This window comes from Ruditapes philippinarum, unplaced genomic scaffold (genome assembly GCF_026571515.1).
Source record: "Ruditapes philippinarum isolate M1 unplaced genomic scaffold, ASM2657151v2 ctg1660_1_1_1_1, whole genome shotgun sequence".
Lineage (NCBI taxonomy): Eukaryota > Metazoa > Mollusca > Bivalvia > Venerida > Veneridae > Ruditapes > Ruditapes philippinarum.
Window position 1 is genome coordinate 119,986 of NW_026863554.1, and position 26,465 is coordinate 146,450.

Consider the following 26,465-nt stretch of genomic DNA (forward strand, 5'->3'; position numbering starts at 1 on the left):
CTGGTACATTTTCAACACTTCATCTTAAGCTATAGAGTGGAAAAAATATAGATTTTACAAAGCAAACCTCACCCTCAAAGAACTAGTCTTTTTGAATACCATTAAGTTGAAGCTATTTCGTTAAAGCTGGTAAAAAAGTGACTTGTATTACTTCGAGTTTGCTTTGTGGAATGATTGGGGGTCCAAGGTTATAAAGAAAATTTTCTTATCTCAAACTCAGATCTTTGGCATTTGATTGGTAAGAAAGCAGCAGAGAATCTGAACTATCCAATGAAAATCCAGAGATTCAAGACAAAACTATATTCTAGAGGCCAGGGAGTCTTAAAATCCTCTCAGAGCAAATGAGAGGCAGACACCACTGCTACTTTTTGATAAGCCTACATGAGAAGGCAAATGTATCATTTTTTAATACTGTAGAATCTTTTTAAATAAGCCCATATTTGAATATAAGCATCATACTGCCTTGCCATTATACTTTATGCATTTAATTTCCTATGCCATTTTTTTGTTCTGGAAATAGGCAAATAGAGGACAGTTTTGGTAAACAATAGAAGAGTTGTGTATGAGCATATAAGTAAAATGAATAAACTTTTTATTTTATTTTAATGGCATTCAATACATTTTTATCATCGTTTTTATTAAAGAGAAATAAGACAACAACACTGTATGTTTACATGACATAAACAAAATGTATACACATTTTAAAATTACATTGGATATGAAAGATATAAATGATTTTATAAAGACAAAAATATTCTTTTTCAATTTTTGAAATAAAGTTAACTCTAGATGAATTCCAGGCATTCCACAGATTATTTTATGTGATAAAAATATATCTTATATATTTCTAAAAAACAAACTTGCTTACTGAGTAATTTTATCAAATTCATTATAGTGGCAATTTTTCAAAGAATGAAATATAAATATGATGATGATATAGTAGTGAAAATCTGTCAATTATTATAGTAAAGCAGCCTGCGGGTAGAAGAAGAATCGTTTATTTAAATCTTATTTTCTGTGATTCTTCATGTAACAACTGTTAGTTTATACAAAATCCAGACACTTGTCACTGCACAATTACACATTTTGTGGTTACAGTCTGGTTTTTCACTTCCACATGTTGAATGTTTGATGTAACAAGCAAGTAGTCATTACTCTACCTTTTCTACCACTGAAAATACACACACAAAAATGACAATGAGATTTTTAATTTGACTGTGTGTCCACCTGTCAAATATCATAGTTGTTAAAGAAAATTATAATGGTTTAAATTATTCCACAATTTCTTGTATAAATTATAAATAAATTAAAATAGGTCAAGCTTCTTTTTTTAAAGGGAAAAAAAAGTTATTGTAATTATTTCTCAAAACAATTTTGAGTAAATAAAAAAACGAGAGATTAATTATTGTGTGTAAATTTAAGTAAAAACCTACCAACTTTTCAAAAGTAAATTCTGTAGTAAAAACCGTGATACTGACAGGTAAATTTTCTCATAAAGTTTGAGTGATAACTTATCTAAAAACTGGACTTTAGTTGGAAGACAATTTTGAGTGAAGTTCAATATACTATATTTCTTCTACAGGTACAAAAAATAAAAACAAAAAATGATTACAACACCTCTAACAAACCTGAATTAAACTTTACCTCACTAAATATTTAAGATCCAGACAAAATCACTTATTTTTTTACATGTTTTAGGGAAAATTCCAAATATAAAGTGACTGAATATCAGACAGTGCTGACCATGACTAGACAGAACAGTTGTGTTAGCTGTTCATCGTCTGCACTGATCAGTTGCTGCCTGCAAGCTAAGGGTTAATTCTGTGATACTGTGTACATTTATATACTTACATTTTGGTATGTTAAGCTTGTTTGAAACAAGGACGTCAGCTTGTACATGGTTCATGTTTAAATATAATGTTTCAGGATTGGACTGAAATAAAACAGAAACTTGAAATTATAATTGATTATGAACAGTAAAGTTTTAAACAAAGTAATACTTAAGTAAATATATTGAAACCATGACATAGTAGTATTTAAAGACATTTTTTCCATACATTATTCCAATATATTTGCAAGGTTGGTTTGTCCTGATTTGAATTCTGACTTGTGCTTTGTTGGAGGGATTTATATAAACCTGTACTCTATAGAGCCTATAGACTAAACTACCATAATAGCCGACTGATGTTTAACAACAGAGTACTTTAACTCACATATTTTCAAACTATGATTTTTGTTATGTAAAGTATATACAATGACAGATTTAAGTTGTTAAACTGAAGAATAGCCTAGAAACAGATAATTCAGTTAATCAATCAGCCCACAGTATAGAGCATGGTCAAACAATACAGCAGACTGCAGTATAGATGTGCAGGCTGGCCTAGCTACATACTCATAGCAAGAGTTAATCACTTTTAGTTTCAGTAGATATAAGTAATGTTAATAAGAAATGAATAATTACCATGAACAGATCATAGAGGTTGTCACCCATGGCATCTCTCACATGGTCATCAACAATTGGGAATGTTCTACACAAATACTGAAACACAAAATTCATAATAATTTGTGTATGTTAGGAAAATAATTGGGAATTGACACAAATTAAGAAATCTTGATACAAGAAGATTTAAAACTTTACAGTGATGGCTTTCTGAAACTTAAACATATGATACAGTAATGTTCTAGCACAGTATGCAGATCCAAATTCCACTCATTTTATACTAAAATGTAAGGGAAAGTTACAACGATTTTAGTGTAAAATAAATATCCCAAAAATGTTTATTACCTCTAGTGATATGCTGGCCTGTCTTTGACTATCAGCATAATCCATATTTCCCATAGCATAACATAAATTGTGGACAACCCTCAACTGTAAAAATCAAGAAAATAAACTTTTGTAAATAATTTTTCCTACCAACTGCTAAAAAGAAAACATTACAGCACTGTGATGTTATGTATGTACATTATATTTAATTGCAAGTGAAAAGCATCCATATTTAATTTAAATGAACTTGCAAAAACAACCTTTTGTATTAAAGCCTCAAAATCTCTTCAACTTAAAACTGTCAATCCTCAATTTTTCTTGAATATCGAGTGAACAAATCAGTTTTAAAATGGAATGGTATCAATATTGAAACACAAATTTTATACCTGAATAAGCCTTTCTGCAAGCTCATTGGACTCACGAGCCAAAATCCTAAAAAAGCCACACAAAAAAAAGATAAAACAATGATTATGAAAAAAGAGAAAAATTAACAAAATTTTTTTTATATTCAATAACAGATATTTATGTAAAGAAAACTACTCAACCACATGAAATCAAAGTACAATAACATTTTCATTTGCTAATTTTGCAATTTTAAGACAACAGAAATTCCAAATCAGCGATATTTTGACCTCATGAAAACATTAAGATTAGGAGTCTTGCATATCTAAAATTGAAATGAGCTGCGCCACGACAAAAACAACAGAATGGGTTTGCATCCGCGCAGTCTGATCGGGATCCATGCTGTTCGCTATCAGTTTCTCTACTTGTTATAAGGGTTTCAAGCGAACAGCATGGATGCCGACGCGCAGGCTGGTCTGGATCCATGCTGGTCGCAAACCCATTATGTTGGTTTTGTCATGGCGTGGCTCAAATATATATTTAAATTTTTACTGCAGTTGACTGTATAAATCACTAAAAGAAAAATTGTGTAAAGCTATCAAATATATGAATGTACTAAGAATTTCAGAATATGTACAATTGTGTTGTTTTCATATTCTTATGGTCATATGAGTTTTTTATATAAAAAGTTCCAAAACAATTTACTCAACTGCTCTGTAAGACTTTTTTAGTAGGTTGAACACAGGTTTCGCACATACATCATTTACACTATTTGAAATTTATTTTTTAAGTTAAGCACTATAGTATGATTTTTATCAAGATACAAATAGTTTACCAATTACAGACAGCTTAGTAAAGATTTATACCCTTTATTAATTAAGTATAGAAGAATGTTACAAACCCTATTGTTTTAGCTGCTGCCGCTTGCTGTACAAACACTGGCAGGGGAGCATTCATTTTCGGGACGTCCCCATCTAAATATGAAAATACAATAATAAAAATATTTACATTAGGAACACTAACAAAAAATCTTATTACACATGATGGTGGTAATAACGATTTACCTTAGCCTCAAGGAAAAACTTCAGGCCATTCTGCAAATTTGTGCACCCTGAACAAATTTTATGCTTTGGTTGCCTTAACATTTTACATTTCTGAATATGTATTACCTGATAAAAAACACTCAACTTATCTTCAACTGGAGTAGTCCATTTTATAAATTTTGCAAGGTTAATTTTTAATTTTAGTTTAATTAAACCATTTAAGAAAAGTTGAAAAGAAAAGCTGAAAAGGAATTGGTACAATCAAGTGTGAATTTAAGTATCATGAAAGCAATTTATTAAGTGAACAATTAGTCTTAATTTACTTTCTGGCACCAAGCATGGAAAACATTTATTGTCATTTATTGAAAGATTTGTAACATAGGTTTACTTATTATATGTAAACAGAATAAAATGTTCCAGAACAAAATACAAATGTATTCAGCTGCTATAAAATTTCAGTAAGTTTGACTATATTCTTATGCATACAACTAACTTTAAGAAATTTATTTCATTCTAGTTATTCTGTAATTAAATCACAATAGAAACATTAATTTTAGAATCCATAGAGAGCAAATATAAAGTTTTATACTCTTTAAACATAACAATAAATATAGGGCTAAACGTGATAAAATTACAGTACATACCATCTAAAAGATCAGGTTTCTGAATAATATCTTCTTTTGCTGGTCGTAAAGAACTCACAAGACCACTTAGCAGGACTGCTCCCACATCATAATCCATCAGTTCTTTAATCAACTCAATTGCTATAAAATATTAACATAAAACAATGAAAAATGTTATTTAAAACAAGTTTTTATGCTTAATAGAAAAAATGCTTAAGTTGGGCAGATTTTGTAGTAAAAAATTCAAATTTCAAAGGAGTTTATATTGTTTTACATGTATTCAAAGGGGTTTATATTGTTTTACATGTATAAAATCAAGAATATTGTAAAAATACAGAAAAATGAAAAGTTTCCATGCTGAATATAAATGATTTCCATTTGAAAATATACTTTCCTAATAAAGAATTCATCTAATTTGCATATTTATTGCAAAAAAAACAACAAAAAACTTAGCTATATCTGTTATCATAGAAGGATAAAATATACATGTATTGTATTTGTAATGATAGCAATTTTATTACTATTAGTAGTATCATGGGTAAAGTGCACATAATTTCTCTTTTCCTGAAGATATTCTTCATTTACTACAGGACACAGCACAAGAGCTGAATTGTCCTATGTGCTTGGTAGTAAAATTAGAGCTATGCAAAACTTTCTATTAACAAAGATCCCACAGAAATTGTGTGAAGATTTAAATGAAAACCCTAAGTTGTTGGAATAAGGTAGATAAAAAGCCATAACCATGATTTTTTAAAATCTATAAGCAATGTAAGGGCAGTAATTCAATAAAAATTTGTACTAGAGATATGGATTTGGACCCTAAAGTAAGACAGCAACACTACTCTTTTAAAGTTTTAAGCCATAAAAGATAAATTACTTTTATGTCTAAGTAAATACATTGTATTGTACAACTATAAATAAGGGGGAAAAGACAGTCATCAAATTGGTATTTTTGAGGGGAAAATAACAACATACCTTCAAACTGGACCTCAAGATGAAGTGTTTTCAATAAATTCAGAAGTGGTTCAATAATGGATGGATTTGCATTCTTTACAATGGGCTGAAAGAGATACATTTTTTTTAAATATTACACAATCAACATTTAATAATGATATATCTAATTATGTAACTCAGGGTCCTTAACATGGGAAAAAGAATTAAAAATTTATCAAATATTTATACTCTTACAATTAAGGAATATACATTTTGTACTGTTTAAAATTGTTTGAAGTTAGAGAAAGCTTAGATACCAAGATGGCTCCTGGCTTTTACAAAGTTTATACAAAAGACACTGGCTAATACCAATTTTATCTTTAGACACTGTATGTAAAAGTTAATTTGTGAAATTTGACACAATTCAGCAGCCTGATTGAATTGTAACTACAATGCAACTGTTACATATACATGTACATATAAACAGTGTAAGAAATTAGGATTTGAATCGACTAGGCTGGTCGGACTTACAGATTGGAATATTCACTAGCCCAAAAGACATTTCACTAGCAAGATTCATTTGTTCAAAACAGTTGTTTATATTGTCTCTGAAAATACAGTAACCTGGTCGGGCTTGTTACTGTGAAAAGTTGGTAGCCCCAGGAGAAATTTAGTAGTCAGGGGCTATCGGACTACTGCTAATTTCGAATACTGTATAAACTTACTTGTACAACTCTGAGTGACTGTGCAGCCATCTGTTGGGCTTTAGGTGAACTGCATGGAAGAAGTGCAATAAGACCCTTATAGACTTGTACCTCAAACTTGGGATTACCCTGTGCCAACATCAGTAAAAGGTTCCGACAAGCATCCTGGGTCTCCTCAGATTTTGACTTGGCTAAACACTCTGCTATAGCTCGAATACCTATAAATAGAAATGATGATGACATCAATGTTTTTTTTCTGGTTTTTATATGAAACTATGATTTAGTCAAACATCATTGATGATCTAACACCAATGCTCAATTTGTAAGGGACTCCATTGAGATAATTTGAAATGACATGACTGGAGATAATTTTTTAAGATTTTTATACCATTCGATGTTGGTCTATACCAATAACTTGTGTGCAAAGTTTTAGATCATTTGTTAGCTCAATTTTTCCAGAATAATTATTTCTATGGTGCAAATTGACATGAAATGAAAAGCGTTTGTATTTAATTCAAATCAGACTAACAAATGCACTAAATATTAATTTTCAATTAAATTCTAAATGAGACTTCTTTATTATCTATTTTACTGTTTTAATTGCCCTAGTTGCTCCATGCATGAATTTCAAATTTTATGTTTTTAGGCTTTTGGACCTAATAATGGAGTTCCTTTTATAGAATACACAATTTTAGTTCTGTTACATGTCTGTCTCAGTGTCACTTTGATATGTTTCTGAACTTTAGTATCCTGTCATTAAGTAGTCGACAACATTATTATTTTTAATTTTTACTCGCTTTTAGTTTACATTATTCCTTTATTAATTTTCCCTGTGTCATAGTATACAAATGTAATAATGTACATTTCATCATTCAAATGCATTGTAATTACTCACTATGGCTAACAGGCTTTGGTCATTTGAACTCTGACATTATTATACAAAAACACACTCAAAATTGATATTATTCAGCATTGTGTTCACTGTGAGAGTTAATACTTATAAGAAGATGCTAAAATCAATCACTCAGTATTCAGTTGTAACACATTTGAAAACACCTACCATAACTTTCACAGATAAGTTCCTTGTATTTCCTGCCAGCATTGGCTATGTAGTGAATGTTTTTCAAAGCCTCACTTTTGTCCTCTTCCTTGGCCTGTTTAAGTCCTATTATCTCCAGTAAGGTGAGAACACCACCAACTTCAAGAAACTCTGCCATAAATTTGTGACTGAAAAATAAGAAAAATAGTCTGCACATAAAAGTATGTAAATTACAGATCCATATATAACTAATAATTAATTCTGTAGCACATAAAGCATACCAAAGTAATTTTCAAAACTTATGGAATATTCTTTTTCAATACACCAATCAAATTGGCAGTATAATGAGACATTTAATTTATTTAATGAAAAAGTATTGCAATAAAATTCACTGAATGGCATATAAACTACCCAGTATATATTTAATTGAATTGATTGAAGTGACATGTAAAATAAATAAAATCTGAGATATTTTTCTGATCATTTCCATGCATTACCAAATCATGCACACAAAAATATAATTACAAATAGAGAAGGAAATGGTATGGTAAACCAGTGCTCTCTGTGCAATGTTTAAAGTAACATTGGTTTTAAAGCACTCTCAAGTTATTTAATTGCATTTTTATTGATAGTGGTTTGATCAAGGTTAATGTAATTTCTGTAGAAGCCAGTGATTTTGATGGCAAGAGAGAACTGAATAAACACAGACTCTGTGGTCGAGGGGTTAGAGTCGATGACTTCTAATCCAGTTACCTCTCTGGCATGGGTTCGATCCCCAGGAGATGCTTTGGTAGTTTAGCGCGGAGGAAGGTAGTCTAGTACTGGTGTAACTCTCCAGGAACGATGGTTAGGAAACTACCCGCCTATATGACTGGAATACTGTTGGAAAAAGGCGTAAAATGAAACAAACAAACTGAACCGGATATGAATTTCAATTGTCAGAGTTAGATTCTACTCATTTCTTTTACAAAAAATATCTTAAATTGCTATCTTACCCACTTGAAGCTGACAGGAATATAGAAATTGCTCTTAGTTGCTCATTAAGGCTTGTGCCAATCATATATCTAGATAAGGTTAAGGCTGTAAATGTTATTACTACATGTACTTGTGTAATAAATATGAACTCACAGGTTAGTAGATCCAGAAGCTAATTATTAGTGTTTTTATTCTTAAGTATTTTATTATAGTGTCATGCACATAATATGATTACAAACAAAATATTAATTCTACATTGAAAGTACAGGTACCCTGAGCCCAGTGGGCCTATAATTATACAAAATGAATATAACAAATATAAAACAAGTTATGTTTAAACAATTATTACATGTACTGGTTGGGGACCATCAACCGGACACTTTTTGAACATTTTTCCGTACAGATTTTAAAATTTTAAACCTAGAGATATTAAAATTTGACACAGTTCAGCTAGGTTCTTCTCCTTACTAACACACTAGTTTGTTTATTTCTGATTGTATTGACACTTATATTTGAGGCTTGACAAGGAGGGTATCAAAATTACCTAAATTGTCTACACTACAGTACCATGTGTCCGGACAGATATGTACATGACCAGATTTATTTCAGATAAAAGCTTGGGTGTTTTTATTTTTGATTTTTAACATGATGTACAATATTTCAGCAACAAATGCTGAAGTTTTGGATATTCTATTGTTTACTCTGCAAATGATTATAGCTGGTATATGAGGTCAGGCATTTCTTTCTTGACCCCCAAATTTCAACGTCAACATTCTTGAAATAGACATTAAAATATTACCTTTTACGGAGATTGAAATAAATTTATTTACTTAATTTTAGAAGAAACATGCATTTATTGTTGATAAAAAAGTGACTGACAACCATTGAACAAAGAAAATACTAAATTAGGCATTTTCGGGACCGTCCGGGTTTGGTGGTTGTCCGGTTTTGGTGGTCCCCAACCAGTATTGAATGAGTGCATAGCCTCTAGCCTGAGTCTAGGTACAATATTGAATTATTGAATAAGTTGAATGAAATTATATATTGCAAGCAAAATATTATTTTATTCAATGAGTTATATATATTAAGTTAAGAACCCACACAAATATAACATTCTATTAATCACATACCTAACTTTAAGACTGTTTAAGATTAAAAAGAATATTTTTTCATTGACACAACTTGACTATAGTGTAATGCTTACACTTAGCATATATTTACACTACTGGTCGGTGACCATCAACCGGACACTTCTTGAACATTTTTCCATACAGATTTCATAATTTTTAACCTAGAGATAAAAAAATTGACCCAGGTCAGCTAAGTTCTTCTCCTAACTAACAAACTAGTTTGTTTATTTCTGAATGTATTGACTCTTATATCTGAGGCTCGACAAGGAGGGTATCAAAATTACCTAAATTGTCAACACTACAGTACCATGTGTCCGGACAGATATGTACATGACGTGATTTAATTCAGATAAAAGCTTGGGTGCTTTGATTTTTGACTTTTAACATGATATACAATATTTCAGCAACAAATGCTGAAGTTTTGGATATTCTATTGTTTACTCTGCAAATGATTATAGCTCGGGTATATGAGGTCAGGCATTGCTTTCTTGACCCCAAAATTTCAACGTCAACATTCTTGAAATAGACAATAAAATATTACCAGTTACGGGGGTTGAAATACATTTATTTACTTAATTTTACAAGAAACATGCATTTATTGTTGATATAAAAATGACTGACCACCCCTGAACAAAGAAAATTCTAAATTAAGCATTTTTGGGGCCGTCCGGGTTTGGTGGTTGTCCGGTTTTGGTGGTCCCCAACCAGTATATATTAAACATATGGTAATTAATATTGTAATATGTTAATTGTAATGGAGTTAAAATAGCTCAGATATATGAATATAGGAATGCTAAAATGATGCCATAACATTTAAAATAGTTGAAGTGCAGTGGCTTACCATATAAATAACATTTTTACCAGTGCAGCAGTAACATGAAGTCTGTTAAATACAAAATCATGGTCGACAATTCGTAGTGTAAGTGTGTGAGAATTTGCAAGTTACAGAACTTTGTAATGTATTTGTTAGAGGATATAACAGACCTCTGTAATGTATTTTTAAGAGGATTAAATGTTAATGAAGTTGTTTATTCCTTCTTTTTTTCAAGTCAGTAAAATTTTATCTAAAAACACCTTGTACACAGGTATCATGGAGAACTACGGACAGGGCGGACCGTGAGACAGGGCGGACCGTACCAGGGCGGACCGTGACTCGAGACTAGGCGGACCGTATTTTTGGACAGGGCGGACCGTCACTCGAGATGAGGCTGACCGTGATTTAAAAAAGTATTTATATGTGGACTAATGTAATTATTGATGTTTTTGTTCTTCGTATTGATATTTCAGTTCAAATATTCAATTAAAAATATAAAATACAGGAAGTTTTAAAAGTTCTTTGATGTGTCTTATTGTTTAATAAATTCTATTTCAGTGTTCATTTTATTTCATGTGTCTGTGCTTATTATGTAAATTTTAATAAGATAGTTTTGTTTTTCAAATATGTCACTTCATTTTTTTGTTATTGTGTTGAATTGCAAATTATGAATTTTAATGTGATGTTATTCGTTATCATTGTTATTTCGTGTATTGTACAACAAAATGTGTTTTTTTTATGTGTCTAATTGTTTAATAAAGTTTATCAATTTTAGCAGCGTTAGCGCCTTATACAAACAATAACATTGTTATATCCCGATAATTGGTCAATTATCACTTGCGTAAGTCGACGCAGTTACAAATAATTTCTTGAGAAATTTTTTTTATACTACTCTAATATACTGAAACAAAATAGAAACTTTCTCCAAGTTTGAATGTAGATATGTTAGTACAGTTTTTCAATCCTTTTGAAACTCATTTTTACGTTGAATAAACATTTCGGGCTTTTATACGGGGATTAGCTGACCGATTTTGCAAACAAAACGAGTTTTACGAGCTACTACATATATACAAGTGTGTACATCTATGTGGTACCCTTGACAACTGGCACATGATACTTTGCGAAAGTTTCCTTTTTTGGTTCAGTATATATATGTTTCATATGTTACATAGAAAGGTTTAGATTGAAATATTATAAAGAATACCAAAATCATCCACAATCTCGAGTGACATCGTCCATTCAGCAAATTAATATTCAATTACACATGAACTTTTAAAATTTATTTTATATTTTTACTTTTATATATGCATTAAAATATTAAAACGAAGAACAAAAACATCAATAATTTAATACTTTTATTACATTAGTCCACATATAAATACTTTTTTAAATTACGGTCCGCCTCGTCTCGAGTGACGGTCCGCCCTGTCCCAATATATGGTCCGCCTAGTCTCACGGTCCGCCCTGTCCTGCAGGCATCATGGAGACCCAGGCTAGTGGTCTATTAATGACTGTCTCATATGTTTCAAATACTTTATGTGGAATGTGGAATCATGTATTTATGGGATACTGTTTTACCGGTTATTAGTTAAAAGTTATCAATATTCCACATTAACAAATCATAAAGGATACGTTAATCTAAGCCATGCCGTTAAACGTGTAAGGAATAGGCTTGCTGCATGAGCAAATTCCTGTTCCAGTTCAGGGCCTGTCTTGTTTTGATTTTGAGCTATAAAGTCTTGTAAAATCTTTCTACGGGTTACTTTGCTGCCTTTGTCCCACTCCTGTAACACTGCCATCACTTTTGAAATGGCAGTTTGCTGTTTTGCTGACATTATTTAGTAGATCTAGTGTTGAAGTTTTGTCATTAAAGAGCACCTGTCTCCTGTCTCACAAGATATCTGAAAATAATAAATTGTCTCCGCAATACCCCTGCTGCAATAAAACAGGTTAACACACTTCCATGCGAATATTCTATATAAATGTCCCTTAATGAAAATTTAAATGAAAGAATTAGATGCAGATTTCACTAATTTTGCATCAAATTGGTCAATGAAGAAAGCGTCTTGTTGCTACACCGCCATGTTTGTTTACATTTGTAAAACGTTTTTTCATTGGTTAATCTACATCTGTGAAGCCAATCCTAAATAATGACACATAACGGAAGTGATTCTGAGGACGAAAGATGGAGGACGATGATCTTGAATACGATATAACATTTCCCACACCGCTACCCGCTGATGCACTAAACGACGAAGATGTTTTGTCGGGGGAAAAAGAACCTGTTGCCATATTGTTAGGATGGTTAGGCTGTACAGAGAAATATCTTTCAAAGTATGGTCAAATCTACAACGAAAGAGGGTAGGTGAAAAAAATGATGTTATCGTCCCCAAATTTGGTCGACTCTCGTTTCATTAAAAATAAGATCGATATCCAGAATAAACTTTATTAGCTAAATATAACTAAAACGTTGAGTGAAATAAACTTGATTAGCTGTAAATTTTGAGTCATGTTATTTTATTCCATGTTAACATTTGAAGATTAAAACTCTTTCCATATATCTATTCAAATATGAGCTGATGAGTAAAATTTATACATTTAAATATGAGTAAAATTTATACATTTATATAGTTTAATTGTCTTGTAATGTTTTGTTTGTTTTTTAAATCACCAACTGTCATCCTAGCTATGAAACAGCATTAACTTAACTTGACTCAGCCTTGTGAATTTTAAGCCTCGCAGATGAATGATTGTTATTGTGTCTATATATCTATAGTATACATGTAAACAGTTTTGGAACTAGCAACAGACTACTCTTATCAGTTATTTTCAGAGTAAAGATAACAGGCTGTATATTTCTCTGTATAAATCATACATATATTATCGGACGGATGGTAGGTTTAATAGTAAATTTAAGTACCTTTGGTGTCAAAAGATATGTTGAAGTTTGTGTCATGCATATGCATAGAATTTTGAAAATCACACAATAAATTGCAATAAACAAGCAGTTTAAAAATGGCAATTATTGTAATGTTTTGGCATCTACAAGATATTGATTGAGGACTGATAAGCTAACCTCTAGGTAGGTGGGAAACACTGAAAGTGTCTCTGAAAAATCCCAAGGGTGTTACCCTGGGTCCAGGATAGATCCCGGACCTCAGGAGTGACAGTCAGTGCTCTAACCAAATGAGCTATAGCGTCTTCGAAGGGAAACTTTTAAAATCATTCAAAAGTTTAATTTACATTGATCAAGGATATATCCCTGTCATTGTTAGGTCGAAAATCAAAGACAGGGTCAAATACTAAATATTCTTGATACAAAGAATAGTTGTTTTGAAAGATTTGATTTACTCCTCTCCATCAATGGTATCATTTGTCAATAATAGCATATCATTATATACTGCCCTTTATATTTTACTGCTTTTCAGTTTTTCAAGTACATGTAGCATACATTGTGTTTATCTTGTAAACCCTTATTCATGAACATAAAATTAAGCACTTTACAGCAGCATGTTTTTGAGAAACAGTTTTGATGGTAAAATTTTGTAAATGTTGAAAGGATTACTTATACTTCACATATTTGTTGATAATAACAGTAAGTCCTTGAGAATAGGAAATAAGCTCTTTAAACAGCTTAAATAACAACAGTGATAAAACTGTTTAGATGAACATAACTTGAATTATGTTAAAGTGCATTTAAATTTCTAATAAGGACATATGTTGCATCCTTAAACCTTAATGTTAACTAAATGTTTTGTTTTTTTTTTCTACTTTTTAGCTCGACTATTCGATAAGAATAAGTAGAGCTATTGCAGTCACCCGAGCGTCGGCGTCGGCGTAACAGGAGGAGGTAACTCTATCAAGCTTTTTGACAGAATTATGCCCCTTTTTCGAGTTAGAATTTACGTTAAAGTTTTTGTAATAGTTCAAATATTTTCAAAGTCGATTGACATATGGCTTTGAAACTTTGCACACTTGTTCACCATCATGACCCCAACCTGTAGACAGGAGGAGGTAACTCTATCAAGCATTTTGACAGAATTATGCCCCTTTTTCGACTTAGAATTTATGTTAAAGTTTTTGTAATAGTTCAAATATTTTCAAAGTCCATAGACATATGGCTTTGAAACTTTGCACACTTGTTCACCATCATGACCCCAACATGTAGACAGGAGAAGGTAACTCTATCAAGCATTTTGACAGAATTATGCCCCTTTTTCGACTTAGAATTTACGTTAAAGTTTTTGTAATAGTTCAAATATTTTCAAAGTCCATAGACATATGGCTTTAAAACTTTGCACACTTGTTCACCATCATGACCCCAACCTGTAAACAGGAGGAGGTAACTGTATCAAGCATTTTTTTTACTATCAAGCACTAAGAATAGTCGAGCGTTGCTGTCCTACCTACAGCTCTTGTTTTGTATATTAAACTATTAAAGGGACTCCAATAAGGTTTTTTGACATGACGGCACTGGAAAATAATTTTTCTAGATAATTAAATGTTCTATTTGATGTAGGTCTAGACCAATTACTTTTGTGCAATATTTCAGATCAATCATTCACTCCGCTATTCCAGAGTAATTATTTAAATTGTGAAAAATGACCTAAAATTGAGAAGTTTTTGTATATCTTTCTGTTGCAAGTGTCCCAGTTGATCTATGTAAGAAATGCAAATTTTATGTTTTTCTGGCTTTTGGGCCTCGATGGAGCTGCTTTAATTTTTAGAAAATAATATTCATGCCATGACAGTATGTACATGAACATGTACATGTATGAAGCTGACACTTATAGTCTTTTTTTCCTGAATTTTTAGATGTATAACTATAAGATACACTTCACCAAGGGATACTGCATATTTTAAAGCGGACAAATTGAAGGACATAGCTTGCAAGTTACTAGACCTGTTAGAAGACTACTCCATCACAGAAAATCCCATCATATTTCATATCTTTAGCAATAATGGTAGCTATGTTTATTCAAATGTTGTTGATGTTCTCACCAGTGGAGATAAAAGGTAAGGAATCTAAAGTTATAATTTATATTAGCTTGTTTATATGAAAATCTAGCTATTGTTATGGATGAGTCATCATTGCTGTAGTCATTATTGTGCAAAAACTTCAATATAGCACATTTCTCAAAAATTTAAATATTTGTACAGGTATCAACATGAAACTTGGAATGCTTTCATTATCACGAAATAGCATATTTATAAGACAAGGGTCATTATTTTTAAAGCTATATTTTTACTCATGCCCTTATAGATTTTTTGGTTGAAATAAGTTATTTCGAAAACTTACCTATCAAAGATATACTTGTTGATGGGGAAGGGTTACCTGCTGGAATCAAGACATGATAAGCCTTTTGCCACGAGATCCTGTACGGTTGTCTTACTATTATATTTTATTTGGTTTGGTTTTACCACTTAACCAACACAGTTTAGGTCATATGTCAAATTTTCATCTTGATAACCCCAAAGTTGATGAAATTGCCATGGAATTCAGCAAGTTAAGAAAGGCAATGTTTTGAGTTTACTTTAGTCAAAGTAACATTGAGTGGTATCTGTCAGTTTGACTGATATTCTTGTTAAATGTCTTCAAGAATTTTATTTTAAATTTGTTCTCAACAAATATGAATGTTTGAATATAATTATTTTACAGGTACCAGAATCTCAATGTATGTGGTGTTGTTATTGACAGTGCACCTGGAAAACCTCGTTTCAAAAATGCTGCCATAGCTTATGGGACAAGTATAAATGTTAATCCAGTATTGAAATATATTATGGTGTTAGGCCTATGGTTTTATTTAGCAGTCACTGGTGTTTTATCGAATCTAGCAGCAAAAGTCTATCCGAAAATAAAAGAAAATAATAATCATTTTCTTTACGACAAAATGGCATCTGATCCCACCAGATGGCCTATGCTGTTTCTATATTCAACGTCAGATAAAGTGATCTTAGCCGAGGATATTGAAGATATGATTAGCCGTAGACGTAAGCTTGGTGTAAGTGTCACATCCATGGTCTGGAATGACACTGATCATGTGTCACATTTGAGGAAACATGCTGAGGAATACTCTGAAATTTGTGGGGAATTTCTGCTTTCATGTCTCGGCTATGAACAAGAGTCGGAGCAGCATTCGGAAGAAGAAACAGCTGAGACCAATGAAGAGTACCTGTTGACAAAGAAGCAGTAATAATTGATCCCTTTCCCATAGATTGTAACAGTTGGGGAGCAGTTTCAACATCTAGCTTCTTATTGGCTGAATTTGAATTTAAAAATAGCCAATGAAAAAGTTGCATTTTGATGCTGATCTTCAGAATTTGCTGGCATAAAGTATGAACAAATGTCATTGTATTGATGTTAACAGTTAACATTTATATAAAAAAGGGAACTGTTACGGATTGCATTTAAGGGGATTTGTATATTTTATTGCTTAGGAATATTTAATAATAAATTTTTTTCTAATACAAGGACTTTAAATATTAGCTTTGTAGATGCTGCATGAAAGTTGCTGCAGCAGCAACTGACAACTTAAAATAGGTAGAAAGGTAGTTGTTTATTTGTTAAGTTGATAATATTTACAATTTGTAGATATAAACCAGAACAAGATATATATTTTCAATGATATGCCAGTTTTATATGTTTGTAGTTTAGATTTTTTTAAATGGATTGATACTCATAAATGTAAAAATCTGTGATGTATGCCGCAATTTCAAGATGTTGCCTTTTTGGAAAAATGTTCAGAGGAGTAAGGATTTTGCATTAGTGTTTTGTGAAATATTTGCCTCGATTTTTTTTTTCTGAGAAAGTTACGGTACAGAGAAAAAGATGCCAAAAGGTGGTATCTCTACTGTGTTACTGTCCGATGACGCGATTGCAAGTTACGTGGTATTAAGATTTCTTGATTTAACTACACCACTTGGTGCTGTAAAACAATTTAAAAACTTGATGGAAAATTGTTACATGCCTCAACATTAATGGGGTCAAGATAAATAAACAGACAACTTTATTATTTTGTTTACACATTTACATGTATGACATGATTCATGGTCAAACCAGTTTGTCCTACCTAAAAAGTGATGAAGTTATGCCAGCTGGTAGTGTTTATTTACGACTCTCCTTTACCATTCTACAACCAAGTGGTCAACCCTAGCCATCAAAAGTGAGCCAGGCCACCTGATATTCCAAACACTTTAAATGGACTTTTCGAACTTGAAAACAGGGCATATCTCATTATGATTATTTCAACTCCTCAATAAAACTAGGCTTTGAATTAATAAATATAAAACACCGGGTCTTAACTTCTGTTAGATTGGACAAACCCATTTCACAATTGCTGGAGATAAAGTGTTAATATGGAATACTTACTCTGACTTTATAATAACACATTCCAAATGTGTGCGACAATTTTCCATCATGTTTTTAAATACCAAAACAATAAGATATGCTCTCATATTGTGCCATATAGTACTTTTTTGTCAATACTTACAAGTATATCTGCATTTACAGAAAAAAATGACCACAATATTTACATATTTTTTCCCTTCATTCCCTCATTTTCATATATTAGGTCTTTGTACATGTACTATTTGTGCCAGAAAAAAACTGAATCTCTATGAAATCTGTGTATTTACAAAATATTTCAAAATAAGCATTTAGGATGGGTCAGATTTATTATACATGTATTATTTAGGTTTGTTGTATGGTGCTTGTGCTGACTTTTTGGGCATTTTTGTAATATGTCTCAAAATATTTAAAATTAGAGTTTTCAAATTTAAACCTGATTAAATAAGTTTAAAGGGATACTCAGGCAAATTAATGACAAAATATTAAAATGATCTTATGTACTCAAATCAAGCTAAAATTACATTTTTTAAAGTCCCAGCATGAATTTTTGTATAAATCTTATATATTTTTCGTTGGAAGCGTAAATATATTTATATATGTTGAACAAAATTAAGACGCCGACAGAATCACCAAGTAGTTTTTTAACAAGTCATGTAACTTGAACAAACTCTGGTAGGTACAATAACAGATATTGTGGATATTGTCTGATTGAATTAAGTCTAAGTTATTCCTTTAACGTTTCTAGAGTTAACTATGATAACTATGGTGAAATCTTAACGCTCTAACCTGACCCGCGTGGGTCAAGTTAGGAAACCGCCATTTTATTCTTAATAAGAAGAAAAGTTTTGTTCCTGTGACTGCTAAGTGGATTTATTTTGAGGACATTTACAGAATAATGAATAAAAAATTCAAAACGAAGAAATGAAAATTTTGCCTGTGTCTCCCTTTAAATGATTTCAGCCAGCTTTATTAGTTCTTGTAAAAACTTAAGTGACTTACATGCACTGAAAAAGATCCTGCCTTATAAGACAGCTATATTTTTCTCTCAAAAAAATTTTATATGCCATTACTCCCTTGGCCTACTCAATGGTATACTCAATTTATTTGTATGCATATTGGGAACTGTTATTACACATACATTTGTTGAAAAGAGTTGAGAGAATATTAGACTTTCTCCAAAATTAGGAATAATTTTGGGTTTTACCCTCAGCTAACCCAGGGGTACAAACAAACTTTTACAGTTACAGTTTAAAAAATAAGCACTGACTGACTAATCTATTGTTCACCTGGAAGTTGTAACGGTTAAAAATTTGTTTGTAGTGGGGGGGGGGAGGGGATTAGCTTGGAAAAACCCTCATCTGACGTACAAATAAATGTGACTTTAAGTGTTAGCCTTGGAAAAATAGCCCTTACTCATTAATTCATATAAAAGAAAAAAAGAAATATAATGCTAAATCTTGCCTTGGGTGGTTAATATTTGCACATTTCTGTAACAATTATTAGAGTCTATGAGGTTTAAAAATGTAAAGTGTTAATCTAAAAATTATAACATTATTTTTTCTTGTGTAGACAATAATGAAATATTTTACTTTTTATTTTTTTATAAGCCTAAACAAGTTAACCGTTAACCTATTGAACTAGCAGTGACAAACTTTTGCCAACAGTATAAACCCAGGCCAGTTTTAACATGCTCCATTATTAACTGTTGGTAGCTTAAATTTTGATATTGAAACACCTTAAACTTTGAATGGTGTATCATTGCACTATTATGATGCCAGATGCTGTCTTTACCCATTTTTTTTGTTTTTCCTTTGATTATGCATTTATTATGTCTTCATTAATGGCTTATTATTTTACATAACATGTTAAGGTATATAATTTATTATGCATTTATGTTTTTAATATAGTTATTATGTTTTCAGTATATTAAGTTATTTATCTTATATAGTATTTCTGTTACTTACTTTGTATTAAGAAAAGCTTATTTTGTCTAGTCAAAATGCTTTTTTTTAAGTGTTCTGGAGTTTTTGTGTTTCTGACTTACTGGTTCTTGATCTTATACATGAGAACGGGGGTTGTTTTACATCTTACAGATTTTGAAATTCAAACTCTTGTATCTGATTGGTAGATTTTGAAAATTCAAATACTGATATCTGATTGGCAGATTTTGAAAATGAAACATTGATATCTGATTGGCAGATTTTGAAAATGAAACATCAATATTTGATTGGTAGATTTTGAAATTCACACACTGGTCTCCGATTGGTAGATTATGAGCAAATAAGTATGCATCAGAATTATAGGTTTTGTCTTCTTAGAAATGTTAAATTTTCTGTTAAATGTCCCATACTAAATAATGACATTATTTATTGAAATAAAGCTGAAAAAGCAACTTTAAGGAGCTGATTGCAGATATTAGATGATATGCTTGGAATACCTTTAAAAAGTAATATTTCATTTTCATTAAAATTTAACTAGAGGCATTGAAAATATGGTAATTGAAACTGTCAAAAATTAACAAGGGTATGACTTAACCATGTAGGCTTATTTTTATTGTTGATGATACAGTTTTATATTCAATATTATGTATTACTACTTGTTCAAGTATTATGTGTACTAAAAATCAATTTTATTTCTATCACAGTGTTATAGATTACAAAATCATTATCTTCCTTTGTTTTTGTATATTTTCCTACATTGGCAGAAAACTATTCTTGATATTTTACTATATATTATATACGGTATTAATCTTAAGTTTAAAAGTTGATGAAATATCCATTTTTAACCCTCTTTAAGACTGCTTTTTCTTTGCCTAGATAATTAAACTTATTGATGTGAACACTCTGTTTTGACATTTCTTTTCTACACTGTTCATTATCTAGATTACATGGAATTCTCTGCTTGAAAGTCTGTGTAATAGTAACCAAATTATGAATATTGTAGTAAATGACTAAATAATTGGAAGATGCTGCTGAAAATTATGTTGATACCATCCATGAAAAGATAATTATTTTACATTGCTTTTTTAGCTCACCTGTCACAAAATGACATGGTGAGCTTTTGTGATCGCTTTTCGTCCGGCGTTCTTCCGTCCATCCGTCTGTCCGTAAACTTTTACTTTAAACAACATCTCCTCATAAACGGTTATGCCAATTTCATCCAAACTTCACAGGAATGTTCCTTTGGTAGTATTTAAAAATTGTTCAAAGAATTTAATTCCATTCAGAACTCTGGTTGCCATGGCAACCGAAAGAAAAAACTTAAAAAATCTTTAAAAAACCGAAAGAGCTAGAGCTTAAATATTTGACATGAAACATCATCTAGTCAGAGTCTATCAAGTTTGTTCAAATAAAAGCCCTGGGGTCAAAATTGGCCCTGCCCCGGGGGTCATTGTTTTTCCCTTTATTAACATAGTAGAAACTTAAAAAATCTTCTTTTAAAAACCCAAAGAGCAAGACCTTAGATATTTAGCATGAAACATCTTCAAATGGGTGTCTACCAAGTTTGTACTAATAAGAGCCCTGGGGTTAAAATTGGCCCCCGCCCCGGGGGTCATTGATTTTCCCTATGTGAATAGTAAACACTGAAAAAATCTTAAAAACCCAAAGAGCTAGAGTTTAGATACCAATCATTAAATATCTTCTGGTTATTGTGTACCAAGTTTCTTAAAATACAATCCCTGGGGTCAAAATTGGCCCGGCCCTGGGAGGGGGGATAATTGTTTTTCCCTATATGTGTATAGTAAAAACTTAAAAAATCTTCTTTTAAATCTATAAAGTGCTAGAGCTTAGATATTTATCATGAAAAATCTTCTAATGGGTGTCTACCAAAATTGTTCAAATAAAAGCCCTTGGGTTAAAATTGGCCCTATTCCAGGGGCCTATATACAGGTGAGCGATTTCAGGGCCATCATGGCACTCTTGTCTGTTTTTGTTTTTTTCATAGGTCCTTTATATACTGTACACTATTATTTATTGTTGTCTTTTCTTTTCCTTTTTAGGCACTAGTTTAGGGAAGTATACAAACACTAACATTTAGCTTTTTAAAAAAAAGGAAAACATTAAGATGCCTAACTAGTTGACTTTTTTGAATAGATTTATAAAGAGTGTGAACTTAAGATTCTTGTTTTTACTTTTTTTTGTTTGCTTTTAAAAATGCTTTGATGCAAGATTATTGCATTTTTTAAAAAAAAAATTTTGTCATTAGGCTATATCATATTTGACTTTTTTCATAAGAGTGTATGAAAAAATTTAATTGTTACTTATGCTTGAAATATATAAACATATATTTACATAATTATATATATTATATACAATGTCAGTATCAGTTATTGTTCAAAATGCATTTCGTCCAAAATAATGACATACAGACAGCTTTAGTTTGATCAAATAATTCAATCAGTTATATTGTAGTCTTTATTTTGTCTTTCATATGTTATTTCTGCTTATTGTAATTGTAAAATTGTATTTATTTTTCCACAAAATAAATCTTTAAAGATTATGTATTGTTTTGTTGTGTTTGTTTTTGGGAGTTTATGCAGCAAGAGATTGGGGTTTGGAAAGACTGTTAAGAATAAATCATAAAGGATATACTTTTACTAACCCATTTTCTTAACTATTAAATCACTCAGTCACAGAATATTAATCTTAACTGCTTACAAGTAAACCATAAATCTAACCAAGACTCCTAAGCTGTTCACTACCCAATTTCAAGAAATAATCTTTACCAGTTGTCATGAAACATACACTTCATTCCCACGATCCTTGTATAAAAATTATTTAAACATTTCATAAAATACCAGTTCATAAACTGTACCAGTTCTCATCATGTATAAACTTTTAAAATTTCCACAAGAAACAGACCTTTTAAGTTTACAAATTTATCATAAATTTACATAGTTCTTATATAAATATAAACTGAGTCTATTTTTACTGACCATAAAACTTCCTATGAACCATAAACTTAACCTGAGACTTGAAGAATCATTAACTTACAATCAACATGATTCTTGACAAGAACCTTATCATTTTTCAAGAGCAATAAACTTTAGTGGTTCCAATAAATCTTACAGTTCACATGAATATGAAATGTACCAGTTATCATTAACCATAAACTTCCCCAGTTTCCAAGAACCATAAACCTTCCCAGTTTCCAAGAACCATAAACTTTCCCAGTTTCCAAGAACCATAAACCTTCCCACTTATCAAGAACCATAAACCTTACAAGTTTATGTAAACCATAAACCTTACAAGTTTACATTAACTTTACTTTACTTCATAACCATTAAACATGAACCATTTGAATTTGTAAACTATAAACCTTTTCGATATGTTCTTATTAATTTTTTGACAAAGGACATAAATGAAATCTATACAGATCTACAAAATATTGAATGCATATAAAACATAGCTCTTTTTTCATTAAAAAAACAAAACAATTGAAACAAGAGCCGGTTGAACCGGGTGATGCTGCCTGACTATGTTTTGGACACAGAAAAGTATATCTTTTTGTAGTTTCAGAGTTATGTCCCAGACAAAGTTCAAAGTGTGATAATTCCAAACTTAGGCAAGGCAGAGTTACTGTTCTTTGCACTGCACTTTTACTCAATGAGATCTATCGACCGACTTGCGCGCGACACGTCTCAATATGGTGATCATTTCTATGAAATAGTTGTAAAATCCGACTTCAAATAACGAAGTAATGGGCCAGACACAATTTTGCTGCAAGGTCATGTTGTGACCTTTTCCTTCAAGGTAGTGATCCAAATGTTGTGTGTGACACATCGTCACAAAATGGTGATTATTTCTATGAAATGGTTGTAAAATCCGACTTCAAATAACAAAGTTATGGGCCAGACACAATTTTGCTGCAAGGTCATGCTGTGACCTTGACCTTCAAGGTAGCGACCCAAATGTTGCGCGCGACACGTCTCAATATGGTGATCATTTCTGTGAAATAGTTGTAAAATCCGACTTCAAATAACAAAGTTATGGGCCGGACACGATTTTGCTGCAAGGTCATGCTGTGACCTTCAAGGTAGCAACCCAAATGTTATGCACGACACATCTTCTCAATATGGTGATCATTTCTATGAAATAGTTGTAAAATCCGACCGACTTCAAATAACGAAGTTATGGGCCGGACACAATTTTGCTGAAAGGTCATGCTTTGACCTTGACCTTCAAGGCAGCCACCAAAATGTTGCGCATGACACATCGTTTCAATATGGTGATCATTTCTGTGAAATAGTTGTAAAATCAACTTCAAATAACGAAGTTATGGGCCGGACACGATTTTGCAGCAAGGTCATGCTATGACCTTGACCTTCAAGGTAGCAACCCAAATGTTATGCGCGACACGTCATCTCAATATGGTGATCATTTCTGTAAAATAGTTGTAAAATTCGACTTCAAATAACAAAGTTATGGGCCGGAAACAAATTTTGCTGAAAGGTCATGCTGTGACCTTGACCTTCAAGGTAGGGACCCAAATTTGCGAGCGACACATCGTCTCAATATGGTGATCATTTCTGTGAAATAGTTGTAAAATCCAACTTCAAATAACAAAGTTATGATCCGGACAAGAATTTGGGACGTACGTACGGATGGACGACCCGGCGACTATATGCTACCCCAAATTTTTCGGGGAGCATAATAAATGAAGGACATCACAAGTTTACAACTTTTTACTACAATATCAGATTTATAATCATCAATTTAGATAATCATTCGATAACAATTTTGATATAATATTTTACATAAATAACAACATTCACAAGACTATTGCTAGAAATTTGTCCACAGGACACTCACTCAGATGCCCCTACTTCATGGCATATTACGTACACTTCACTTGGTGTAAATTTCATATATAAATTTATTTGAACCAATGGTCTCTGGATTGCAAGTCAGGCATGCTAACCACTACACACACACAACCTTGAAGTGTTTTCTTCTACTCGGCCTTAAATAAGTTATTTGTAACTTATATCAGGTGACATCATCTTTATCACCGAAGTGGCAAGCTTTTTATAACTTATAATCATTAGGCTGATGCAGTGTGTGAATTTTCTTTTTATAAATTATCAATTTCAGAAACCAATGACAAAAACTTCAGTTATTGATACACAGTGTCAATATGACCTTGACCTTATTACTTCAAAATAAAAAGGGGTCAACTTCCAAACCTTGACCTTATTACCTCGAAATGAACAGGGTCATCTTCCAAACCTTGACCTTATTACCTCGAAATGAACAGGGTCATCTTCCAAACCTTGACCTTATTACCTCGAAATGAACAGGTTCATCATCCAAACCTTGACCTTATTACCTCGAAATGTAAAGGGTCATCTTCCAAACCTTGACCTTATTACCTCAAAAATGAACAGGGTCATCATCCAAACCTTGACCTTATTACCTCAAAATAAGCAAGGGTCATCTTCCAAACTGAGGTTTATTCATTCCTTCTAAAGTTACTGATTAGAAAAAAAAATTACACAGTGTCACTGTGACTTTGACCTTACAATATAAATAAGGGTCATGCTATACTACACTTTTTCCTTCCCAATATATTGATCAGACAAGAATTTGTCCACCAAGAGTCATTATGACCTTGACCTTTGACCAACTGATCTCAAAATCAGTATGGGTCATTTACCAGCCATGGGTATTGTCCATTTCAAGTAAACTAAATCATCACTTATTCCTTCTTAAGTTACTAATTGATTTAACATTTTACATAAAAAATGTCACTGTGCCTCAAAATCAATGGGGTCATCTACTGTCCCTACTAAATAGTAAATAAACCATGGCTAATTCATTCTCAAGAAATTGATCTGGCAAGGATTTTACATTAATAGTCACTGTGACCTTGCCTTATGACACTTTTTTCAGACTCAATAGTGAGCATCTACTTGCCATGGGCAATGTCCCTTCCAAGTTACATAAACCATGGCTTATTCATTTCAAGTTATTAACTCGACAAGGATAACAGTACATACATAATTATGGACATAAATATATTATCTAATATACATGATAAAATATATAAAATAAACAAACATAATAAATACATTGTCATCCATGTATGTAATTTAAATGACAATATTTGTGAACTTTTAAAAAATTGCTAAATGTTTTGCACACTGCAATGCCTTAATATTGATACACATACAAACATGTCTAAATTCTCAAAAAAAAGAGTTATTTCATGTTTTAAAACATGCAGTTATGTCCCATTGCTTATACTGAAATCATTTAGCAGTTTTAATAATTATAGGACCACTTTGGGACCATTTCTGAAGTTTCCATTTCACAGAGGCATCACAACTCACCTTAAGCACTTTGAGCTTGGTGAACTAAAAACGTAGCATTTAAAACATTGCACATTGGAATGAATCAATATTGCACATATCCAAAAAAAGAGAAATGTCTGTGAACTATTCCCATTATGAATATGTTTAAACAGAAATATATTAATCATAGTAAATATCAAGCAACAAATATTTGTATCATTTTCACAGTGATAAAGTCTAAGCTGCAGGGCAAAACTTCTTGTCATTTTGTTTCATCTGAGTCAGTAATTCTTCAGACATTCTTTGCTTTGCATTTATATTATTACTGGAGGAAAAAGAATGTAAATCCCACAATGCACCTTGTGTAGACATGATAAGCTCACTGTAGTCATTCTGAAAAAAAAAAAAAAAAAATTCAATTTCCATTTCATTAAAAAATAAAAACAAGAGTTGTCAT

At 31.6% G+C, this 26,465-nt stretch overlaps 3 protein-coding genes across 3 annotated transcripts in view; 1 reads left to right on the forward strand and 2 right to left on the reverse strand.

Moving 5' to 3' along the window:
• Positions 1-573: 573 nt before the first annotated feature.
• Positions 574-12,455, reverse strand: LOC132722488 (armadillo-like helical domain containing protein 1). The gene is made up of 12 exons (XM_060706996.1): positions 12,000-12,455; positions 8,444-8,512; positions 7,470-7,636; positions 6,431-6,627; positions 5,748-5,832; positions 4,794-4,913; positions 4,008-4,080; positions 3,151-3,196; positions 2,786-2,869; positions 2,462-2,539; positions 1,852-1,933; positions 574-1,171 (listed from the first exon to the last, which is right to left on the reverse strand). The coding sequence occupies exons 1-12, from the start codon at positions 12,200-12,202 to the stop codon at positions 1,152-1,154; spliced, it is 1,224 nt and encodes a 407-aa protein (XP_060562979.1). The 5' UTR covers positions 12,203-12,455; the 3' UTR covers positions 574-1,151.
• A 50-nt stretch (positions 12,456-12,505) lies between these two features.
• On the forward strand, positions 12,506-16,684 carry LOC132722489 (transmembrane protein 53-like). Its single transcript, XM_060706997.1, has 3 exons — positions 12,506-12,728; positions 15,183-15,383; positions 16,027-16,684. The coding sequence occupies exons 1-3, from the start codon at positions 12,553-12,555 to the stop codon at positions 16,559-16,561; spliced, it is 912 nt and encodes a 303-aa protein (XP_060562980.1). The 5' UTR covers positions 12,506-12,552; the 3' UTR covers positions 16,562-16,684.
• Positions 16,685-24,385: 7,701 nt separating this feature from the next.
• The window catches only part of LOC132722479 (uncharacterized), a 61,435-nt gene continuing 59,355 nt past the window's right edge, over positions 24,386-26,465 (reverse strand). The window contains exon 44 of the mRNA XM_060706984.1: positions 24,386-26,401. Within this exon, the coding sequence (XP_060562967.1) occupies positions 26,246-26,401 (156 nt within the window). The 3' untranslated portion in view covers positions 24,386-26,245. The remainder of the gene's footprint in view (positions 26,402-26,465) is intronic.